Source organism: Sinohyriopsis cumingii, chromosome 7, assembly GCF_028554795.1.
Source record: "Sinohyriopsis cumingii isolate HCF-2022 chromosome 7, ASM2855479v2, whole genome shotgun sequence".
Taxonomy (NCBI): domain Eukaryota; kingdom Metazoa; phylum Mollusca; class Bivalvia; order Unionida; family Unionidae; genus Sinohyriopsis; species Sinohyriopsis cumingii.
The window spans coordinates 118,363,447-118,384,154 of record NC_142967.1 but is presented as its reverse complement, the minus strand read 5'-3'; the positions used below and the strand labels follow the sequence as shown (position 1 = coordinate 118,384,154).

At 34.0% G+C, this 20,708-nt stretch overlaps 1 protein-coding gene across 1 annotated transcript in view; it reads left to right on the top strand.

Moving 5' to 3' along the window:
- The window catches only part of LOC149796008 (apolipoprotein(a)-like), a 176,572-nt gene that overhangs the window by 46,424 nt on the left and 109,440 nt on the right, over window positions 1–20,708 (top strand). The window contains exons 22-24 of the mRNA XM_089963911.1: window positions 1,421–1,498; window positions 4,059–4,172; window positions 9,033–9,220. Of these exons, the coding sequence (XP_089820037.1) occupies window positions 1,421–1,498; window positions 4,059–4,172; window positions 9,033–9,220 (380 nt within the window). The remainder of the gene's footprint in view (window positions 1–1,420; window positions 1,499–4,058; window positions 4,173–9,032; window positions 9,221–20,708) is intronic.

The window sequence follows — 20,708 nt, the reverse complement described above, 5'->3', positions numbered from 1 at the left end:
TACAAGACATTAAATATTTTGCCATTACTGAAAGTAATTTTAATTTTATCAAACATGCTGAAGTCAGAATCAAGTGATATATGAATGTATAAGAAAAGGTAAATCATAATGGAGTTCAGAATATAATATGTAATAGGTAAAGTGTATAGATGAATAACATGGTAATATCAACTACGGTCAATGTAGAAATTGTGGTGATGGAGAATGACAATATCAACTACGGTTAATGTAGAAATTGTGGTAGTGGAGGATGGCAATATCAGCTGCGGTCAATGTAGAAATTGTGGTAGTGGAGAATGGCAATATCAGCTGCGGTCAATGTAGAAATTGTGGTGATGGAGGATGGCAATATCAACTACGGTTAATGTACAAATTGTGGTAGTGGAGAATGACAATATCAACTACGGTTAATGTAGAAATTGTGGTAGTGGAGAATGGCAATATCAACTACGGTCAATGTAGAAATTGTGGTAGTGGAGAATGGCAATATCAACTACGGTCAAAGTAGAAATTGTGGTAGTAAAAGATGGCAATATCAACTACGGTCAATGTATAAATTGTGGTAGTGGAGTTCATATCAGCAGATGCATCGAGTACAGCTTATATTGTTATATATATTAAAAATAAGTATTCATTGAATGGAATGACACGTCTGAAACATTAATGTAAGAGCACAATGCAAAAATGCCAATCTAAATGTGATGTGGTATTTTAGTATCGTTGAATTGGAAACGTCTACATTAAAAGCACTGTGATTTAAAAAGAACAAAACGGATGTTGCGTAAGTGTCAAACGAAACTTTCGTTCCGACACCAAATATCACTGAGGATTTTCGTACAAACGATCTATAAATACAACTAATGCTTTGACAACTTGTCTCGGAAACTCTCTTATGTTGGCTGGAGACCACGTCAATGAACCAATGGATAACGTATTTAATATATCAATAGGCACAATATCATTTTATAGAATATTATAAAGAAACCAAAGCTATAGTAAATCTTTCTTTTTAAGTCAGGAAATGAATTAAGAATCCCACCTATTGCTAGCCAACTCACATGAAGACACGTTTTTCTAGTTAGGCTTCCTCCCAAATCAGTCATGCGAAATAACACTCACTGGTTTAATCGATCACTCGTTAGACAAATATTGATGACAGGAAATTATCTAGCTGAATAGTAGATTATATTCTGTTGGATCCGTCTTGTCTCAGATTTTAAGTACATTTCCATTTGAGTACCAAAGGGTTTCAATTCTAATCCATATCCTTTCTCACGTTAAATGTAAATAATTTTGCTGAGCGCTCGAAACTTTATATATATATATGGTGCATACTATAAATTACTTATTAGATAAATATGTCACTTTGGCTAAATAAAGGTTATTATTATTATTATTAAATCTCTTTTTCTACTTACAGCAAACAACACAAACCATGTTACAAGTACGATGTCAACGACTCGATCGATAAGCTCACCGCTTCCAACCATAACACAAGGTGAAGCATTAACATATTGCAACCGATATCCTTCTTCGTTTCGGAGTATGTTCTCATATCGATACGCATTAATAATTTTAAAAAGCAAACAACACCACCGACCTCTAGAAGCAAGAAACACGGCAAACAAGTAGAATTTAGTATCATACAAGTATAATCAACTAGTTTCTTTTAATACATTTCCTGTTGAATCCATGCTTTCAAATGTCCTACACAATTTAATACCTGCACAATACTTTTGGCACGTCGGCTGCAAGATCATGAAATATACGTCATATGATTAGACCATAAAATCACTTACAGAAATTACAGATATTTCCATTTGAAAAGAAAACAGACGTCACAAGAGTTTAAATATATATGTTGCAATATCATAAACATTCCAGGAACACCAATGGTGTCACTAGAAAGATCTTGACAATTGTAGTCCGCTCACTGCAATTATATATTGACGAACATTTGATAATTTGAAATCTAAAATTTAATCTGACCTGAAAGTGTACATTTTAGGTGGCGATCAACATTCAATGCAAAAGAGCAGTACCAAGATTTCATATGCATGAATGAATATTGGCTGTTTAATGGCTGTACTATATGGATAGTTAATTATCCTGAGAAGAAATAACTACACCTACTGTTGAGCCTATAAAGTCATATTAAAATAATGCTTTTTCAAACTGCATACAATTATGTATGATTTATTACATCAAAAAGAGGCAACATGTGATAGATAGATAGATAGATAGATAGATAGATAGATAGATAAATAGACGGATGAATAAAATGAGATGGATGGATGGATGGGTGGATGGATGGATGGAAGGTACGACGAGTGGATAGTAAGTGGGTGGGTGGTTTGATGGATGGATTGATGGATGAATGGAAAGATGAATGGATGGATGGATGATCAACCATTTGCCATCGGTAGTATTGCGAATTCAACGTTTTCTGTGCATGTTGATATAATGAAATCACTAAATGTTACATATGTCTATGACGTCATTAGACGCAAGCTATTGTTTCACTGTTACGAGAGCTTGTAGCGAGTACACTGAGATTGTGGTTTCCGCTTTCGTCACTTTCTTGATAGTAAATACAAAATGTGTGTTCACGATATTATTAATGAAAAAAATGCGGTGGTAATATAACACTGTGAACTAAATGAATATGGTTTGAGGGAATGACTAATGATTTCCGACCTGTCGCTCACTGGAATCGCAGTCATCCTGTTGGAGTTACAAGATGAGTTCGACATTGTATGTAATGAAGACTTTCAGCAACAAACAGTTTCTAAATGATCTCATACATTGAATACGTTAGCACACACTAGTACAATTTTTGATGAATGATAGAAACTGCTTACTGTAATCGCCATGAACGCATATGTTATTTTGATGTTTTCTTTTTCCTGGTCCTTAAGTATATCCATATTATGAAATCTTCGAACACTTAAAAAAATTTTAAAAAAACACTCATCCTTAATTCTAGAGAGTTTGAGCTGAATATATATTTTATGAATAGGCATGGATAAAAGTGATATCTTTGAAAAACGGTTTGAGTAGTGAAACATAGTGTCTGTACAGATAAGAGACTTTTCACGTAAGCCCTTTGATTTTTGATCCAAGGTACTTCAGAAAACATTTGAAGAATTTCCTCATGATCAGTACTCTCAATGGATACCTTGATCTCATTTTTAAGTTTCATTCCAGATTATGTTGGCATAACTTACTTTGTATGTGTTAAAATCAAAGTCATGTAAAGCATTTATAACAGATTAATACTTTTAGAAGTCTAACTTCGATGCAAGTCATAATTTATAATCTGGCTATATAAAATATGTTGGTTGTTTTAATCATTTCTGTTCGGAACAAATATCGCTTTAGTTATCGATCAATGGCGACTTGGATTATTGTCAGTGCGGTCCTTATTGGGGTGCTACAATGAGTGAGTTTTAGTGACATCACACACTTCTTGTAAATTGCTCAGATATTTTGAGCAAATTAGTAGCAACGTTGGCGTCACTCTTCATAGTTCATATTATCAACCTCAAACCCACACTATCTAAACAAACAGCATTATCGACGAAAGATTTTTAAAGTAAGGCTGCAGTTTGTAGTACCTATATATTTTATACAGGGGATTTATTTGGGTCCTGTCACTTCATCATGAAACATTATAAGTTAGTTTAGTTAGTTTTATTCGTTCTAAAATTTATATTATAATAAAATCATCTATATGTGTGCAGTGTAAGGATTGGGCGGATGAAAGGTGAGAGGGATATTGAATAACAAGTAAAATTAGATTAAAAGTAAATATTTGTCATTGTCATATTCTTATAGTGAATTAAAGGCAACCAAGTATCAAAGGTATCCTGTCTTATCTCATATCTAATAAAGTAGACAATAACAAATATGCCATATTTTTACTCAGGGAAGAAAATGGATTTATATTCTACCTTCTGCTCTTTAACAATTTACTTGTAGGCTACTTTATTAAGTATTAATGTTAATAACATGCTCAGGTTGAACTAAGTTGGATCAATTCGTTTCCTGGTTTACAGATCTCTGTATGGACTCGGCTAACTTTAGCTGCACTAATCCCGAAATTAAATCCTTGGTCTGCGATGACCTACCAGCTGCTTCAAACTTTTGCAGGAAGACATGCAATTTATGTGGTATGTTTAAATTTTCCTACGGTTGCCATTGAAGGCAAGTTATGATTGTGGTAGTAAGAATGTATTGAAAGGTACTGCAAAAGTTGTCCCAGTATGTATGCATGAAAGTATGTATGTATGTATGTATGTATGTATGTATGTATGTATGTATGTATGTATGTATATATGTATGTATGTATGCATGAAAGTATGTATGTATGTATGTATGTATATATGTATGTATGTATGCATGAAAGTATGTATGTATGTATGTATGTATGTATGTATGCATGCATGCATGCATGCATGCATGCATGTATGTATGTATGTATGTATGCATGTATGTATGTATGCACATATCTATGTATGTATGTATGTATGTATGTATGCATGCATGCATGCATGTATGTATGTATGTATGTATGTATGTATGTATGTATGTATGCATGAAAGTATGTATGTATGTATGTATGTATATATGTATATATGTATGTATGTATGTATGTATGTATGTATGTATGTATGCATGTATGTATGCATGCATGCATGTATGTATGTATGTATGTATGTATGTATGTATGTATGTATGTATGTATGCATGAAAGTATGTATGTATGTATGCATGTATGTATGTATGTATGTATGTATGTATGTATGGATGTATCTATCTATGTATGTATGTATGTATGTATGCATGTATGTATGTATCTATGTATGTATGTATGCATGTATGTATGTATGTATGTATGTATGCATGTATGTATGTATGTATATATGTATGCATGTATCTATCTATCTATGTATGTATGTATGTATGTATGCATGCATGCATGCATGTATGTATGTATGTATGTATGTATGTATGTATGTATGCATGTATGTATGTATGTATGTATGTATGTATGTATGTATGTATGCATGCATGCATGCATCTATGTATGTATGTATGTATGCATGTATGTATGTATGTATGTATGTATGTATGTATGTATGTATGTATGTATGTATGTATGCATGCATGCATGCATCTATGTATGTATGTATGTATGTATGTATGTATGTATGTATGTATATATGTATGTATAATGTCGAGGGAAGCAAATAATTAATGTCTTCTCATCATTATGGCCATGAATTCAGATCATAATGATAATTGATATTGGGGATGAATAATTCAAACTTAATGACTGGATGATTAAAGGACTAATTAAAAATGAATGTGTATCATTTTTCTGAAGACTTAGAAACGATATAATAAAGTGATATAATTCGCAGGATGACAAAAGAGCATTTGCTTTCCTGAATGATATCTGGGCTATTTCAGAATCTTCTAAACACGTTTAGACTAATAGTGAATTAAAAATGTGCTTGAACCATACATTATAAGATATGTCACTTTAAAATGGGTTAACTTGGCACTATTTCATTAGGGTGATAGAGATGTGTTTTAATAAGATAAATGTTTTTACCTTATGGATACATTAATATTTTGCAACTAAAACCCCAATTTGGGAAGACCTGAGTTTGGTTTGATAATTTGTTTCTTTTTGAAATAAATCCCCTCATTTCGTCTCGAACAACATGGTTCTCTTCAACCACTGTTTCTATTGACTTTTGTATCTTTGTTTGGTCCTTGTTTTTGTCCATATTATTTTAGTCATGAATTACACTTAAACTGTTTGATCAGACTTGCACATTAGCATGATCACTGACATGTCAACATTTCTACACTAAAATGAAACATGTGTCTTGCTAGACTTGTTTATTTCTTGATAATCGATGTAACCGAAAATTGTTAGTGCTAAAACTGTCATTTATTATAAACAACACTTTATTGTTCAAATCAGGGTCTCGTGCCTTAAACATAATTGATATCGTTGAACGTTTTGAATTTTCACCAGATAAGTGGACAATGAATACGTATATAGTGTGTGAATATCTCGATTTACTTTTATAATAATTTGAAATCAGAACTTTAATTTTACTTTGTTAATTTAAGACCGCTATCATGCATCATAGCATCCTTAATAGTAATCTCAGTAGTTTATATGTGCTTCTCCAATATTGCCAGATACGACTATCGTCGATGTTAGATTTGTCAATAATTTTTGTCATTTTGTTTTCTATTGCGAGAATACTTATTGACTTACTTGCACTGCTGTATCAATTACACACATTGGGAACAACCCATATATGACCGTCTGCCGTCGTTGTTTTGGAAGACGTTCTGTATCATGTTTTCCCTCATTAGTGTATATATATATATATATATATATATATATATATATATATATATATATATATATATGTATGTATGTATCAGTGTGTGTGTGTTTATGTGTAATTCATCTCGAGGTAATTAAGAATCACATTCGTTAGATATTTATTGGTTCCGAGGCTGAATATTCTGCTCATAGTGGTGCACTCGTAGCTGAAAGCAACTCCATTCATATCTGGCACGTCTTCTCTAACCTCTAATTTATTATTTGGGTGAGACAGAACGCATTTCAGGACCACTTACTACATTCCTTCTAGACAGGATACTTTGAACTCATCCCGGTGAAGTGGGAGTGATATAGGTTTGGCTAATGTGCCTGTCCATATCATTATTGTGAAAACTATTTGCCTCTATTAGTCATTCGCAGAACCAGCAATCATTTCTGCTGTAATTGAATATTACTGAAGGCTAATGTATTTTAGTTTCCGTTATCTATTAATTTAGTGGCTTTTGTAACCATACTGTTATATCTGATATCCTCAAACGGAGCATAATGACTCGGCATATAATGATACATAAACATCAAAAACTCAATCTGTATTCAAACTATATCTCCATGCACGACAGACATAACTGCATAATGATCTGTATTTTGTTTATTAGCAGCCCCATATTGTAACGTTCTCAGTTAAGGTTTATTCATTATTCTTTGCGCCATAATATTTATTCTGATAATAATATACAAACACGTATGTTTTATGTCAAAAAATTGTTGCATCATTTACCATAAGCAGTTCATAGGACACGTTGTCGTGTTTTTTAAACAGTTAGCCCACTTTGTTTACCACTGCATTATTAACATCTCCGTTCACCAATATTATCAAAAGATACGAAAGGAGAAGACATTCCAGAATATTTTGCATATATGTGTATGAGGCAGGAGTTTGTATAGGATTGGATTTTATTACAATAATATTTGTCGCTTTGGGTTTTAACATCAAATAACACCAATTACATCTGGGGCAGAAATGATCATAACAATGCTACTTTAATATTTTGGATTCAGTCAAAGTTTGGTGATGTTATAAAAATGAAAATGAAACCAAATAGTCTAGTGCCAGCTAATTAAATAACTAGCCGGATGGTATTGAAAGACTATCTTTATTTGTTTAATACCTACATTTAATCATGATAACGTTAGAGGGTTATCCGCATTTACATATATCGCCATTACATCTGGAGACTGGTAGTCCGTACAAATGGCATTGCTTTTTTATACTTAGAATTATACTTGTTAAATTAAAAAATTTCCCACAACGCTCATATACACTCACATGAAAGTAATGTACAAAAGCATACGCATTCACATGACATATCTCGTGTGTGATAAGTTCGTTACTGCATAAAATTAAAAGAAGTACAACAATTGCTTCATTATTCTGGAGGTTGTGTAATTAGCAGAGAAATTCGGAGCAGTTGCATATAAGTAATGTTTATCTGAGTGGTTAAAAATAGTTTCGAAAAATTCAAATGGTATTATGACCGAAACATGAAGGCAGCGTGATTTTACGTCATGGGCACGTCGGGTGTTATGATGTGATTTTCGGAGAGGAGATGCAAGTGTTTCGGGAAATTAAACGTTAACGCGGAAGTTTAAGTTTTTCATTTTCCACGAGTCACCACCGTGGCTATAGATATGTGGTATAATGATACGTATCACAAATATCGCACACACGTCCAGCAGAGTTTTAAAAAAAATTAGCAAGTAAAGATTGGAAAGATTTAAAATATTTGGTTTGAAATACATTTATCGATTAAACATCGTCATGTATAACACCCACTTTCGTATTTATATACAACCACAGTTTTTTTATTCACAAATCCAGTCTCCAAACCACAAATAGGCTTTTTGGCACGAATCCCTATTACGATATAAGAAAAGGAGTAAAAAAATCTTAATTATCGTGAGACAAAAGTCGTTAAAGTTTTGGAATTCGCAGTCGTTGTAAAATCGTTGTTGTTGCAGTTAATATTTCCTGACGCAAACGTTTCCAGACATTACTTGGAGAAGGATTTAAATCAATGAAGAGTACCCGCCTTTTTAAATTTTGGACGATGGTCGATGAGGTGGGGACTGCATAACATATTTCGCCAGGATTTACGTCGGAAGAATGAATTATACAATCGTTGTAGAAATATCGCCTTGCAAGATGCTAGCCTAAGTGTGTTATCTGAACATTTTATTCATTAGTGTTGATTGTGCAGGAGGGGACATCATTAGAGGGGACATCATTAGATACATTGAGCCAGTAGTGGGTTTGGTAAAATATCGTTGAGTGATGTGGGAACAAGTCTAAATCTACTGGACAATGACAATTATTGCTATATAAGTGTATTCAAGGACTTTTTGAACGAAATTGTGATTGTTTTTATGTCACATGTTTCACGTTAGTTTGGTAACAATGTCATCATTTTCATGATCTATGAGATTTACCTCAACTAAGCACACGCATATATATATATATATTATATATATATATATATATATATATATATATATATATATATATATATATATATATATATAACACTGAATTCTGGAGTATTAATGTATGAATGTAAAGACAGATGTTTGACCACGCCATAACGTTACAAAACTGCAGGTACGGGAGTACTGCCACTTAATGTAGACAGTTGTGGGGATCCTATCAAAGAATCGACGTGTAAACTACTCCAAGATGAGTTGTGCTTATGCTACGACGACATGATCTCCTCAGTGCTGTGTCCTCGTTACTGTGCAAACCAATGTGGACCAATTAACAGAGCAGTAAGATGTCCTGACCTTAGCGGGGTAAGCGTTTCTTTGCTATCGCATTGAGACTACGATTCATATGAATGCATATATAGAATCAGTTGAAATATAGATTACATTGAGGATTTTAAAGGACAAATATGTTAAAGATATAGCAGATAACGTCCGATCATTAAGGGGGATGATATGATAATAATGGTCACATCTGAAAACATGGGGTAGTCCTGTGTATTTTAATTTCTAATCAAGGATAAAAGGATGGTCTTACTTGCACAGGTTTGGAATATTCACCATTTTCTTTTGAAACAAGTAACATCAACCAGACCAGGACCAGTTATCATGTATGCGTCCTCAAGGTCAATGCCATGTATCAAGGTGAAATATCAATCACCAGTCCGAACATTTTAAACGTTAGTTCAGTAGCTCATTTATCGTTGTAAGTAAATGAGACCATTGAAAACAATACTTTTCAACAAAAACTATCTCAAGCAGTTAAAATCAACAATACACATTTGTATTCACCTTCAAATATCTGAACTTATCATGCTCTTTTCTTTTAAATCCATACGATAACTCTCAACTTGTATCAAATTATGTAGTTTCTACAGGTTTGTAATATAGAAAATACACATGCCATAATACGTTTGCATTAAGTGCCACTTTTGTCATACATAATGCCCACGCTTTAAATTACATGAATATGGATTGACTTAATATATGTGATGAGATTACGTAGATTATTAGATTTGGATATAGAAAACAAGATTGTGGATGACCGTCATATGAAGGTGTGAGGCATGAAATGTGTATTAGTCAGATGTTTTAGCGTGTTCTGTACCAAGTTTCATATGCATATTAACTATGAACATTAAGCATAATTTTCACCCAAGAAAAAAAATGTTTGCTGTGTGCAAAATTCCTCCAGGAAAAACTTGGCAAAACATCGACAAACCAGCATGTGTATTCATTGGAGTTTTTCAGGCTGTATGTTGCAAACCAATATCAAGTAGTCATTTATAAAATACAATCCTTACTGCCATCTTATAGCATCAAACAATACGTTCGTGAACTTTGATATCAGATTAAACTTACAAAATGTGAAGCTTGCATCCATTATTCATGTTTTGGGAGCATTTCTACAGCCATCGAGATTTTCATGAAAGAACTATTTTCGTAGATAACAAACAATACTTATAATTTACTGTACTTGCGTGGGAAAATATTAACGCGCTTTTCCGACTAATAACGCATGACCATGGTAATGCTGTATTAGTATATAAAAAAAATTGTATTTCATACAAATGCAGCAACCTTTTCTTTAGATACTCCTTTGTTTTTCTAAATAAAGCTTAATTGTAAGAAATAAGAAGTAATCGAATTCGTGCTGCTAACCAAAACCAATACACAAACGTAGGTTCCTCAGTACACAACAACTGTATCAATGCTCGTATATCACCGCGTTGTCGATTTTAGTTTGAACAAGAATTGTCATTGTGGTCTCCTTAAACTTGAAAGTCAGAGTCATACTGTAGATTCTACACATTGCTGCTTTTCTGCTTGTGATCGACGGAATTTATTAGCTATGTCAATTGTGAAAAAGTATTTTGGATTTTATTATGCAGGAATCCTCCGTGAATCAACTCCATTTGTATTTCTATTCTTTGATTGATCATGTGTATTCCTAATGTGGGAAACATATGAACTCTTTTCGTTGAAATTATCAAAATCGCTCCATGGAAAACTACCTCCATTTCATGATTTCAGATGAAAATGTAGTCGAAATTACAGTAATATTTCGGCGTGTGATTTGCTTTAAAAACCCATGACTTAGCTGATGTAATTAGATTCGTAGAACTGATTAAGAAAGAACATTATGAGGAAGATCAAGATGCAAAAATATGTCTATTTTTGGCATTCTCAATAGCAGCTAAAGACGACGCTCTTATGCCTTGTCACATGCATACACTTTGTAGAGATAACAGCTATGTACATGACCTCTATGACTTCTATCGCTAGCCTAAATCCGAAAGATGTATTAAAGAAGTTAACATGTAAAATTGCAAAGCAGCTGGTGGGTGACAATCCGATCAGTCAGACGAATTAAGAATTCTTCTTCAACTTGGCTTATTAGCTCTGTGGCCCTAAGCTTTCTACCAAATCTTCAATCGCATTTCTTCTCGACTTAGTACTTTGACAAGTACAATAGTACGTCTTTGATAGATTTTTGAAAGCCCTTGGCCGCAATATGCTTTTCTATGCTACCTTTATATACCAAAGAGAGCACTGGACATAGTCAGAACCATTTCATTTAGGAAATGTTACTAACATTTCTACTAGTTAACTATTTCAATGATCAGAATAGTATTTTATACTGTGTCTCTCACGTGTGTTATTGGAATTGCGAATATAACGTTCATTTTGTTTGATTGAAAGTTTAATTTTCACTCACTAAACTACACAACGTCGTTCATTGTATCATCTCTGCATTAAAATATACGAAATACCTTCTTTAGTTCATCCACAAACGAATCAAATAAACGAAAACATAACGTGTCTATTACATGAGTGTTCAAGGTTTTTGTACAAAGTCGTTCATAAAACACTATAAATTTTAGACTCACGTGTTCTGCAATATGAGACCGTATAATATGGAAAAATACTGCACGTTTAAGACAATGCAAAGTTAACGGAGAATGAGCATATAATAATAACATTTATTACATATTTTGATTTTACGTTTTAACTTCTCTATGACGAGTATATTTTCCTCTTAAAAAAAATATATTGTGCAGGTCGCTTTTTTGTTTGCTGTTCTACATAAAAACTCCTTTGTAATACACGTTTTAATTTTCATTATATCAGTAAATGCTCATTTAATTATAGAGTGGGACACTTTATTACGTTTTGCTTAATGATTAGTTTCAATCTTGATCTCGATGTCTGCAAATCATTCTTTAGAGTCATATACTTACACCAGCTTCCCGTTGTTTATAAATAATCTTTGTACTAACCATATCGATGAACGATATATATGCACGTATATTTTGATTATAATTTTACTGAGAGCTTGCAGTGCAACAGTATTACGTACAATCTAAAGGAATTGTTTTCTCACCATTTAGTTTACTCCACAGACCCATTCTGATTAAAGTAGACACATCGATTCTAATACCTACTCTCAATTTACTAACTGACGCACAGCAATCACGCGAGAAACTTGATCACATAACCAGAATTACTTGGCTCTTTAATGACGTAATAGTAAGACTACACTGCAGACCTTACCATGATAGGACCCGTATAATATAAAAGTGCAATGACAGTCGTTTCTGTGTACTGTGTCTATTAACCTGATTTTAAATCGACTATAACGTGCAGTATTCCATTCAATGTGTTGCATATTAAGCGGGTCCTACTATGACCTTTTCGAGCGGTAACGTGGAACAATGGTCAGGTATACGTTAAAGGTATTATAAAAAGAAAACTTTGTGTTGAATACAAAATTTAATGACTGGTCTAAACATCGATACCAAATGTATTACTCTCCTCGAAGAGTAGTTTTGAAATATCAGTGTTGATTTCTTAAATAGGTCGCGCGAGATGTGAAATATGTGTCCTCCGTTGTATGATTATTTAGAATGTGTATAAATGGTAAGATAGGGTATTAGCCCTGTTGTCGTATATGACAACATCATGTAGCTAGCCAGATGTACAATCTGACACAAAGTCGGTTAGGCGAGACGTTTTTGAGCATAGTCATGTAAATGTTCTTGGTTTCGAAACTTTTAGCTTATAGTTTATTAGATTATCTTGCCTCTGTTTTGCGCTTACCTTGTGAAAAATTTACTTGAAAGACAATGAGGCATGTATATATATATATATATATATATATATATATATATATATATATATATATATATATATATATATATATATATATATTTATGTATGTATGTATTTAATTGTATGTGTGTGTTACCGGAAATTGTTCTTGGAAATTTGACATTGTTTTCTAAAGATTTTCATTGCCATTGAAAAAGTTCGTTCTTATCGTTTTCTTATCTGAACAGATAGATATACCACATTGTTCTGAATGCCATTATTACTACTGTTGATCTTGAATAAGGTATAGAACTACCTTTATTAATATCATTACCAAAGTAAGAAAATACTACCATTTTTCATAGTTTTTGTTTTTCTTTTCCAGACGATGATCATTGGGAGACGTTAAATCCTGACTTAAATCTTATACAGTTGGAAATAAAATATCGCATTTATGAAACACCAACATCGATTTCGTGGGAGAAAAATCTGAAAAGCAAACTTCCGTTGTATTCGCCTAACTTTAAAGTTGACTATAAAACAGATACTACTTTTGTCACTTGTTCAACACATATCCCGTTACCGAATTGGAAACGTAAAAAGCTGAATAAATAGTATCAGACTGGGTGATATTTGTATAGATTGTATTCTTCAACTATCATTCTAGGACAGCGAGCTCTGAATATTTTATAAAATGAGTGTTGTCCCATCTTTCGATTTATATTTATACGGTATTTTTTGCCCTTGGAGTTTCTTTCTGTTATGATTGTAAAAGTAATCTTAGCCTGCCATTTGTAATGTTTCACGTCAATGATATCCTTATATTTCAGTCAAAAGCAATTGTATTCTCTTCCGATAAAATTCATGCACCTTCAGATTGCCTGACATTTAACAGCAACACAAAAAGATAGAGAACGACAAAACAAAATAGGCTGGAATGTAAACACCAAGAAAGCAAACATAAACATTTGAAATGATTAAACTTTGTAGAATGATATTGGTGTAGTAAATGATAGCATTGCCGACTTAAAGAAAGATTCAATCCTAACTTGGAATAAGAGTTTGCAACGCAAACATACGATTCAAATTAAAATGTATAGATTTACCTGCACTGAGTGGTAGAACAAGGAAAAAACAATCAATACAAAAGGCCAAAATATACAAACATTCAAAAGCGAATTCAATACTGAAATTAGCAAATACCGTTATGATTGGGTATTATAATAGATTAATCAATATGAACATGGAAAAGAAAAATCCAGTTAGAGAACAAACTGAGCCATCGGGAATGTTATTGCTTTACCAATTGAATTGTCCCGAGATTGAATTATCAGGACGATAGTGATTAAAGTGTTGATTTGATATCAACTTGCTATTGTTAGAGATACAACTGCAAATAATCACAGATGTTTATATGATTGTTGTGGAATTTTAAGTTTGAAATTAGACATAGACATTACATAAAAGTGTTGCATATTCGACCTATGAAGTAATTTGTAATTTGCATCTATGTTTAGACTGCATTAATGGTTAAGAAAACGTGTGTGTGTGTGTTTGCTTGCTCATTAGAAGATTAAAACGATCTGAAACTAATCTGTGGAATTTAACATGTCGCATACGAACTATCTCGAAGAGAACAACGCTTACAGATTGAATGAAAAACACATAAGAATGCTTCAATCGTGGCGTAAAAGAAACACCGTCAGAAATATACATATTTGTTGATAATCCATATAATAAAACAACTTTGATATCGCATGAGCCGGATGTTCTACGTACGTCATAGTCATCGTTATCATTTTCAACCGCAACATGAATAAATACTGGATGATCAATACTTGGCAGTCTTGCATTTGCAGGAACTAGCTATCTGCACACTTTGATGACGTTGATGAATAAATATTTAAAAACAACATCAGCATATAATAATATCAGCGAACGAGTGCATAGTTCATTGATTGATACTAATGTAAGTAAACGCAAAATACAAAAATACGTATAATGAATAATTTACTTCGTATGACACACCCAAAATTAAATTTCAAGAGTTCTCTTTGACTATGAAAATTAAGCTGTAAATAATCTAAAAATCGAAATGCCTTTAAAACTATGTTCTTATTATACATGAATTTTGAGTAATATAACAGGTGCAGTTCAAGATAGTTTATAATTGTCTGTGTACTGTAAGAATCATTTTTTCTTTTCTTTGAAAACGTATATCCTTAGCCTAGTAATATTAAACACTTTTTTCCAAATTCTTACATGAGACAAGCATTTTGTCTAATGCAATATATCCAGTGTATTGTCTGTTTGTTTTAAAGACGAAAAGTTAGTACTAATGTTGTGAATACGTCTTTAGTACCTATCCTATGCACACAACAACCTTAGTTCCTTAATAATTTGTATTTACGGTATATCTTTAATAACTTGATCTTCTGGTTGCATTTGTTCATCATGATGGTGTTGACGAACGTGTGGAAGTCCTTTGCTAGAGTATATGTAGCTTCCAGTTTCATGACGGAGAACGAAAATACAACCTACAAATTCTTCTGCCATTAGTGTGTAATTAACAAAATTGCCACAAAGGCAGAGGATACATTAACTATTCCACATGGTTATGAATCAGGGTTAATTTTACTATAGCATTCCCAAGTAAGATATCATTCCCAAATTCTAGATATTGCTGAAAGATTGAGACGAAGAGATTCCCCATCTTATATGCCACAATGAAAGAAGGAGTATGTTTACCGCGAATAAAGGCTTATAGGTTGGCATCTTCGGTCAGCAGGTCGTATATCCCATCAGCATATTCAAAAATAACATCACCGTGTAATAATAAATTTTAAACACAAAAATAGCAAATTAATAAACGATTCTGATATTTTAACTTCAGGAATAATAAGAACTTCCAGTGATCACAACGGAATCAAAAGCGTCTGTTTTTCCCCAAAATTCATTTAGTTCGACCCGGTTTAATGCGATGGCATCTCACATCTTCAAAACAACATGTTGGATGTCCACGTTATCCTTTCTTAAGATTTCAAATGTGATCTTAGAAACTCCCAGGCTTTTCTGTGTCACTATCAGCATCAGTCCGGCTGGTGCACCCTGAAAACTACACTGCGGTGACAAACCTTGTATGAACCTTAACACCACGCATGTTTCCTACGATATTAATGTCCCGGAATGTCAACGAGACTCCGTCCTTCCGCCACCCGCCTTTTATAACGTAATAAATCTGGTACAACGTAGGAATATATTTCTGCGGATTCTGCAGACTAGTGTCGATGTTTGTATCTTTGCATGTACGACTATATCTTGTGATATCTACGTGGAACACAATTATTGTTAAAGCCAATCAACATTTCTCGGAGGGATCCTGATGACCGTTTAAGCACGGAGAAACCTCAGACACTCATAATGTTTGATGTGTTATCTTACTAGATTGATGTCTATCATTTACCATACGCATAGACTGAATCATCATAAACACTCTTGCGTCTGTTAATACAACATTGGGTAATTGCTTGCTATGATAATTGTTGAATATGGCCTCATACGAGACTTTGATGACAGTAAGAAATGAAAATTGTGATGTGCTTCCAATATCCATAAAGGGCAACACACGCCTTTACGCAGGAACTGAGGGAGTTAGCGTAGGTATCAACTTAACAATTTAGACAAATCCGTTTTGCCATAATGATCAACAAAATCTTCAGCAAGCAAAACTGTGTCATTACTGACAGGCTTTCGGTGCAATAAAACTGATTATTTGGCTACGAAATTAAACTTAGTAAGCCAACATATATGACTACACGGATTTGCACATGCACAAAATAACGAGAGTCCTTTAAGTTTTCCAAGATGCAACTCATACCCAAATGTTTAGTGGTATGTAGCCGGGAACAAATATTCACGGAGATCTGACACTACGGCCAACAAATACAGGCTCTTCCATATCAAACACGACAATCTTTGAATGGTATCTTTGTTTATGTTTATATATCATCAGTTTCGTCACATACGATTTTGCTGTCCAGACCCCGTTCACAGCAATAATATGCTCTCCATTATTGCATTTACAATCACATAATCACTTCTGGATTTTGCCAGATGTTGTTGAGCAGTTTCAATAATAGTTTTGCCAACTGGGGATAGCATTGTTGTTGTAAATCGAAATGTAATTGATTGTGAAAACGTTAAGCACATTTGAAGGTGGTCGACTTATTAATCTTCGAGGTCTATTTTTGAAACGATTAATTGCGTGCAATGCTACCAATGACTGAAATTGCAAACTATTAAGAATTATTACAGCATGTGAGGCCATATTCTCAACACCGTTTGATGATCCCGGATATATCGCCATCCACGTACTAGCTTTATTGTATACAATTGTCAGGTCCATCGTTACGTACAGGTGAATTCTTAAACTCTATCCACAAAGATCTTATGCTTGCCTCCTTTTGCTGGTCAACAAGAGTAAAACGATAGTGTAAATAAGATCAAAGAACCCACGGGCGACTTTGGACAGACCACGAACAATACAAAACTTGCGACACGATACCTGATGAACATGACATGTCTGCTTGTACATTACAATGACAGCCTCTTGCACTGACGGCCTCACAGGCCAGATTAATCTGAATAGTTGAGGCTGTACTGATAATGCCTTGCCAAATGTGTTATGCGGGTTCTTTTGTTAAGGTTTGTCCTCGGGAGTTTCACTAATACCTTCAGGCCAAGTGAGGAATGTTCTCATCAATGACACTAAAGCTATTAGTGGAGATACGTCAAGACCAATAGACGGGGACGTTATTATCGCGGTTGGGATTGACGTTGTATTTTGGCGACATTCCAAAAACAAAATAGATTTCACATTACAAGTGAAGCGTTTCAGAACACATCATGGATATAGTAGCATACATAATCTATGTCGTTGATAAATTCATGCATTAACGAGCAAAAAGCAACCGATTCCATCTTGTCCAATGATTAGCAATTGTAGTGTAAGCATTAATCTAAGTAGCTTTGAAATATCACTTGACAGTAAAAGTAATCAGATATCCCACACTGGACTAGAACTGATACACAGCAAGCAGCAGGGAGGCTAGACCTAAGGTTCCCGACAAAGAATAAACCTTCCAGAGAAAACTATCTCTTAGAAAGGTTCTATTTACCGAATAAAGGCTGCCTGGGGAAGTTTACTTGTTACTGAACCCTGTTCCATCAATAAAACCGTAGTCTGAAGATTTTAGCTGGAAAAAAAAGTATTCTAATTTTAATTTTTTTTTTGTTTATTGCTGTACGACCGACCATAGGTAGGGCCCTCCCTGCTGCTATTATCTAATTGCATAGAATTATACCAGTCAGCGTTAAAAGATTTTATCCAGACCTATTCGATATCTTGACCTGGGATCACATAAAGTTACCGTCACAAATCCATAAGGTGTAGCTTGAGCTCGTGAGAAGAAATTTTTTAATTTATTTATATCCATGTCGCCGCCACACCAAGTCTGATGAATATTTCTTAATGTATGAGCATCGACGCCGTTAAAAATAACCAAAATATTACAATTATCTCTGATCACCTTAGGTATCTGAGTATACCTCTGAGTCACATAAATGACATCTGTATTTTTGTGTCGACCACAGGAAAATATTCTAGCAGGATTAGTTTGTTTATCCAGCATCACATCGTCGTAGACAACTAAATTATTGATCGACCCATCTAGATCATCAACAGAGGGAGCTTCTTTGATGTCGGTGATAAATTCGATTATATTTTCACCGTCATTTAGCAACGCTGCATTTTCATTAAACTCTTTCAATACCTGATAACAACGCTGATCATCCACAGATGGTGCAACCAAATACAATTTATCCCATTTTAGCCATCTCATTATCAGATTCAACAATAATTGTGTTTTTCCACTCCCTGATGGACCTATTATTATCATTCTAATTGAATTGGGCAATGCAGCATGATGCTTGACAGGAACGGATTTTTTTGTAGCTGAAAAATCAATTACATTCATGATATAATAAATATTATGGATCTATATTGTGTCAAATGTAAAACACGCACAGCAACGGTAGAGCTAACTAACTACGGTTGTTACTCGCAACAAGGGATCAGCAGTCACCGGTAAATGTGAAAAATGCGGCACAAAAAAGTTTAGATTTACCTCATCAACTAAAAAAAAAATTCCACGTTGGTGACATCACCTCAAAGTTATCCTCGCTACCAGGATTCCCCTGGGCTAAATATTCTGGAGAAAAACACCTACCAGGATACAGCTACTGCGGACCAGGTACCAGACTCGATATCAGATTAAATAATCAGGATCAACCAAATTCAGGTGAGGAACCGATTCATTCATGACATAGCATATCGAAATAAAGATATTCAACAACGACATCTTGCTGATAAAAATTTAATTCACACAATAAATTCCATAAAAAATAAATCTATCAAAGAGAGGTTAGATTCGTGGTTAATTAAAAACGCAATGAAGGGTAAATTAATCTTCGGTGCTGGTAATTAATATGGAATCAATTTATTATTCCCCTGCTGGATTTTGGCGGGGTAAACCAGCTATCAAGAAGCTTTCAAAGGCTGCTCGAGTAAAACCGTCAACGGCTGCTGCTTGGTTATCTAAACAAGATATATGGCAAATTTACCTACCACCACCAAAACGAATAGAATACGCGCACTTTGATGTTAGCGTACCAAATGAGGTCCATCAGGCTGATATAATGTTTTTACCACACGATACTGTTGACGGTAAAATCTACAAGTACGTCCTAACCGTAGTAGATATTGCTAGCAGATACAAAGAAGCTGAGCCATTAACAAAGAAAACAGCCGCTGAGGTAGCTGATGCATTTGATTCAATATATCAGCGAGGACCACTAACATATCCGATTTTACTTCAGGTTGATCCCGGACGGGAATTTCTTGGTGCGGTGACCTCATTAATGAAACAAAAAAATACAAAAATAAGACGAGGCAAGGTTAATATTCACAATGATCAGGAAATTGTGGAGAGATTCAACAAAACATTAGCTGAGCGATTATTTGGTTATCAATACGCGATGGAATTTATTTAGGATAAACGATCTAACGACTGGGTTGTCAGGTTACCCAGTGTTATTTCTGCGATAAATAACGAAACAACGAGAGCTATATCAATGAAACCAGCAATTGCCATAGAGAAAGATTTTATACCGATAAAACGACGTTATTTTTCAGCTCGACCTGTTCTTGGTAGTGTCATAGTCAGATATTTATACAAACCAGGTGAGTCTGATGGTGGCAGAAAAAGAGCAACGGATCCAGTCTCGAGCACGACGACACATAAGATAGTATCAGTGACAAAATCATCAGGTAGACCAGCAATTTACATGCTCAATTCGTTAGCACCTCAGCGAGGTTTTACTCGCGAGCAATTACAAGTAATACCAGCTGATACTCAATTACCGCCTCAGTCACTTAGATAATCAACTCCGCGTCGGTTACACTCTAAACAAGTCAGCGTAACATTATCACGATTGTGACCTAAATCATTATTTATTCTGTCTACGGTAAATTGTCTGGAATCATTTTTTTTTATAATTCCATGTCATTATGCAATTACAACCGGCACAATGATTGTTTTGTTTCTCTTTCAGCGACAAAATAAATTCGACATCTAAATCGAATTCA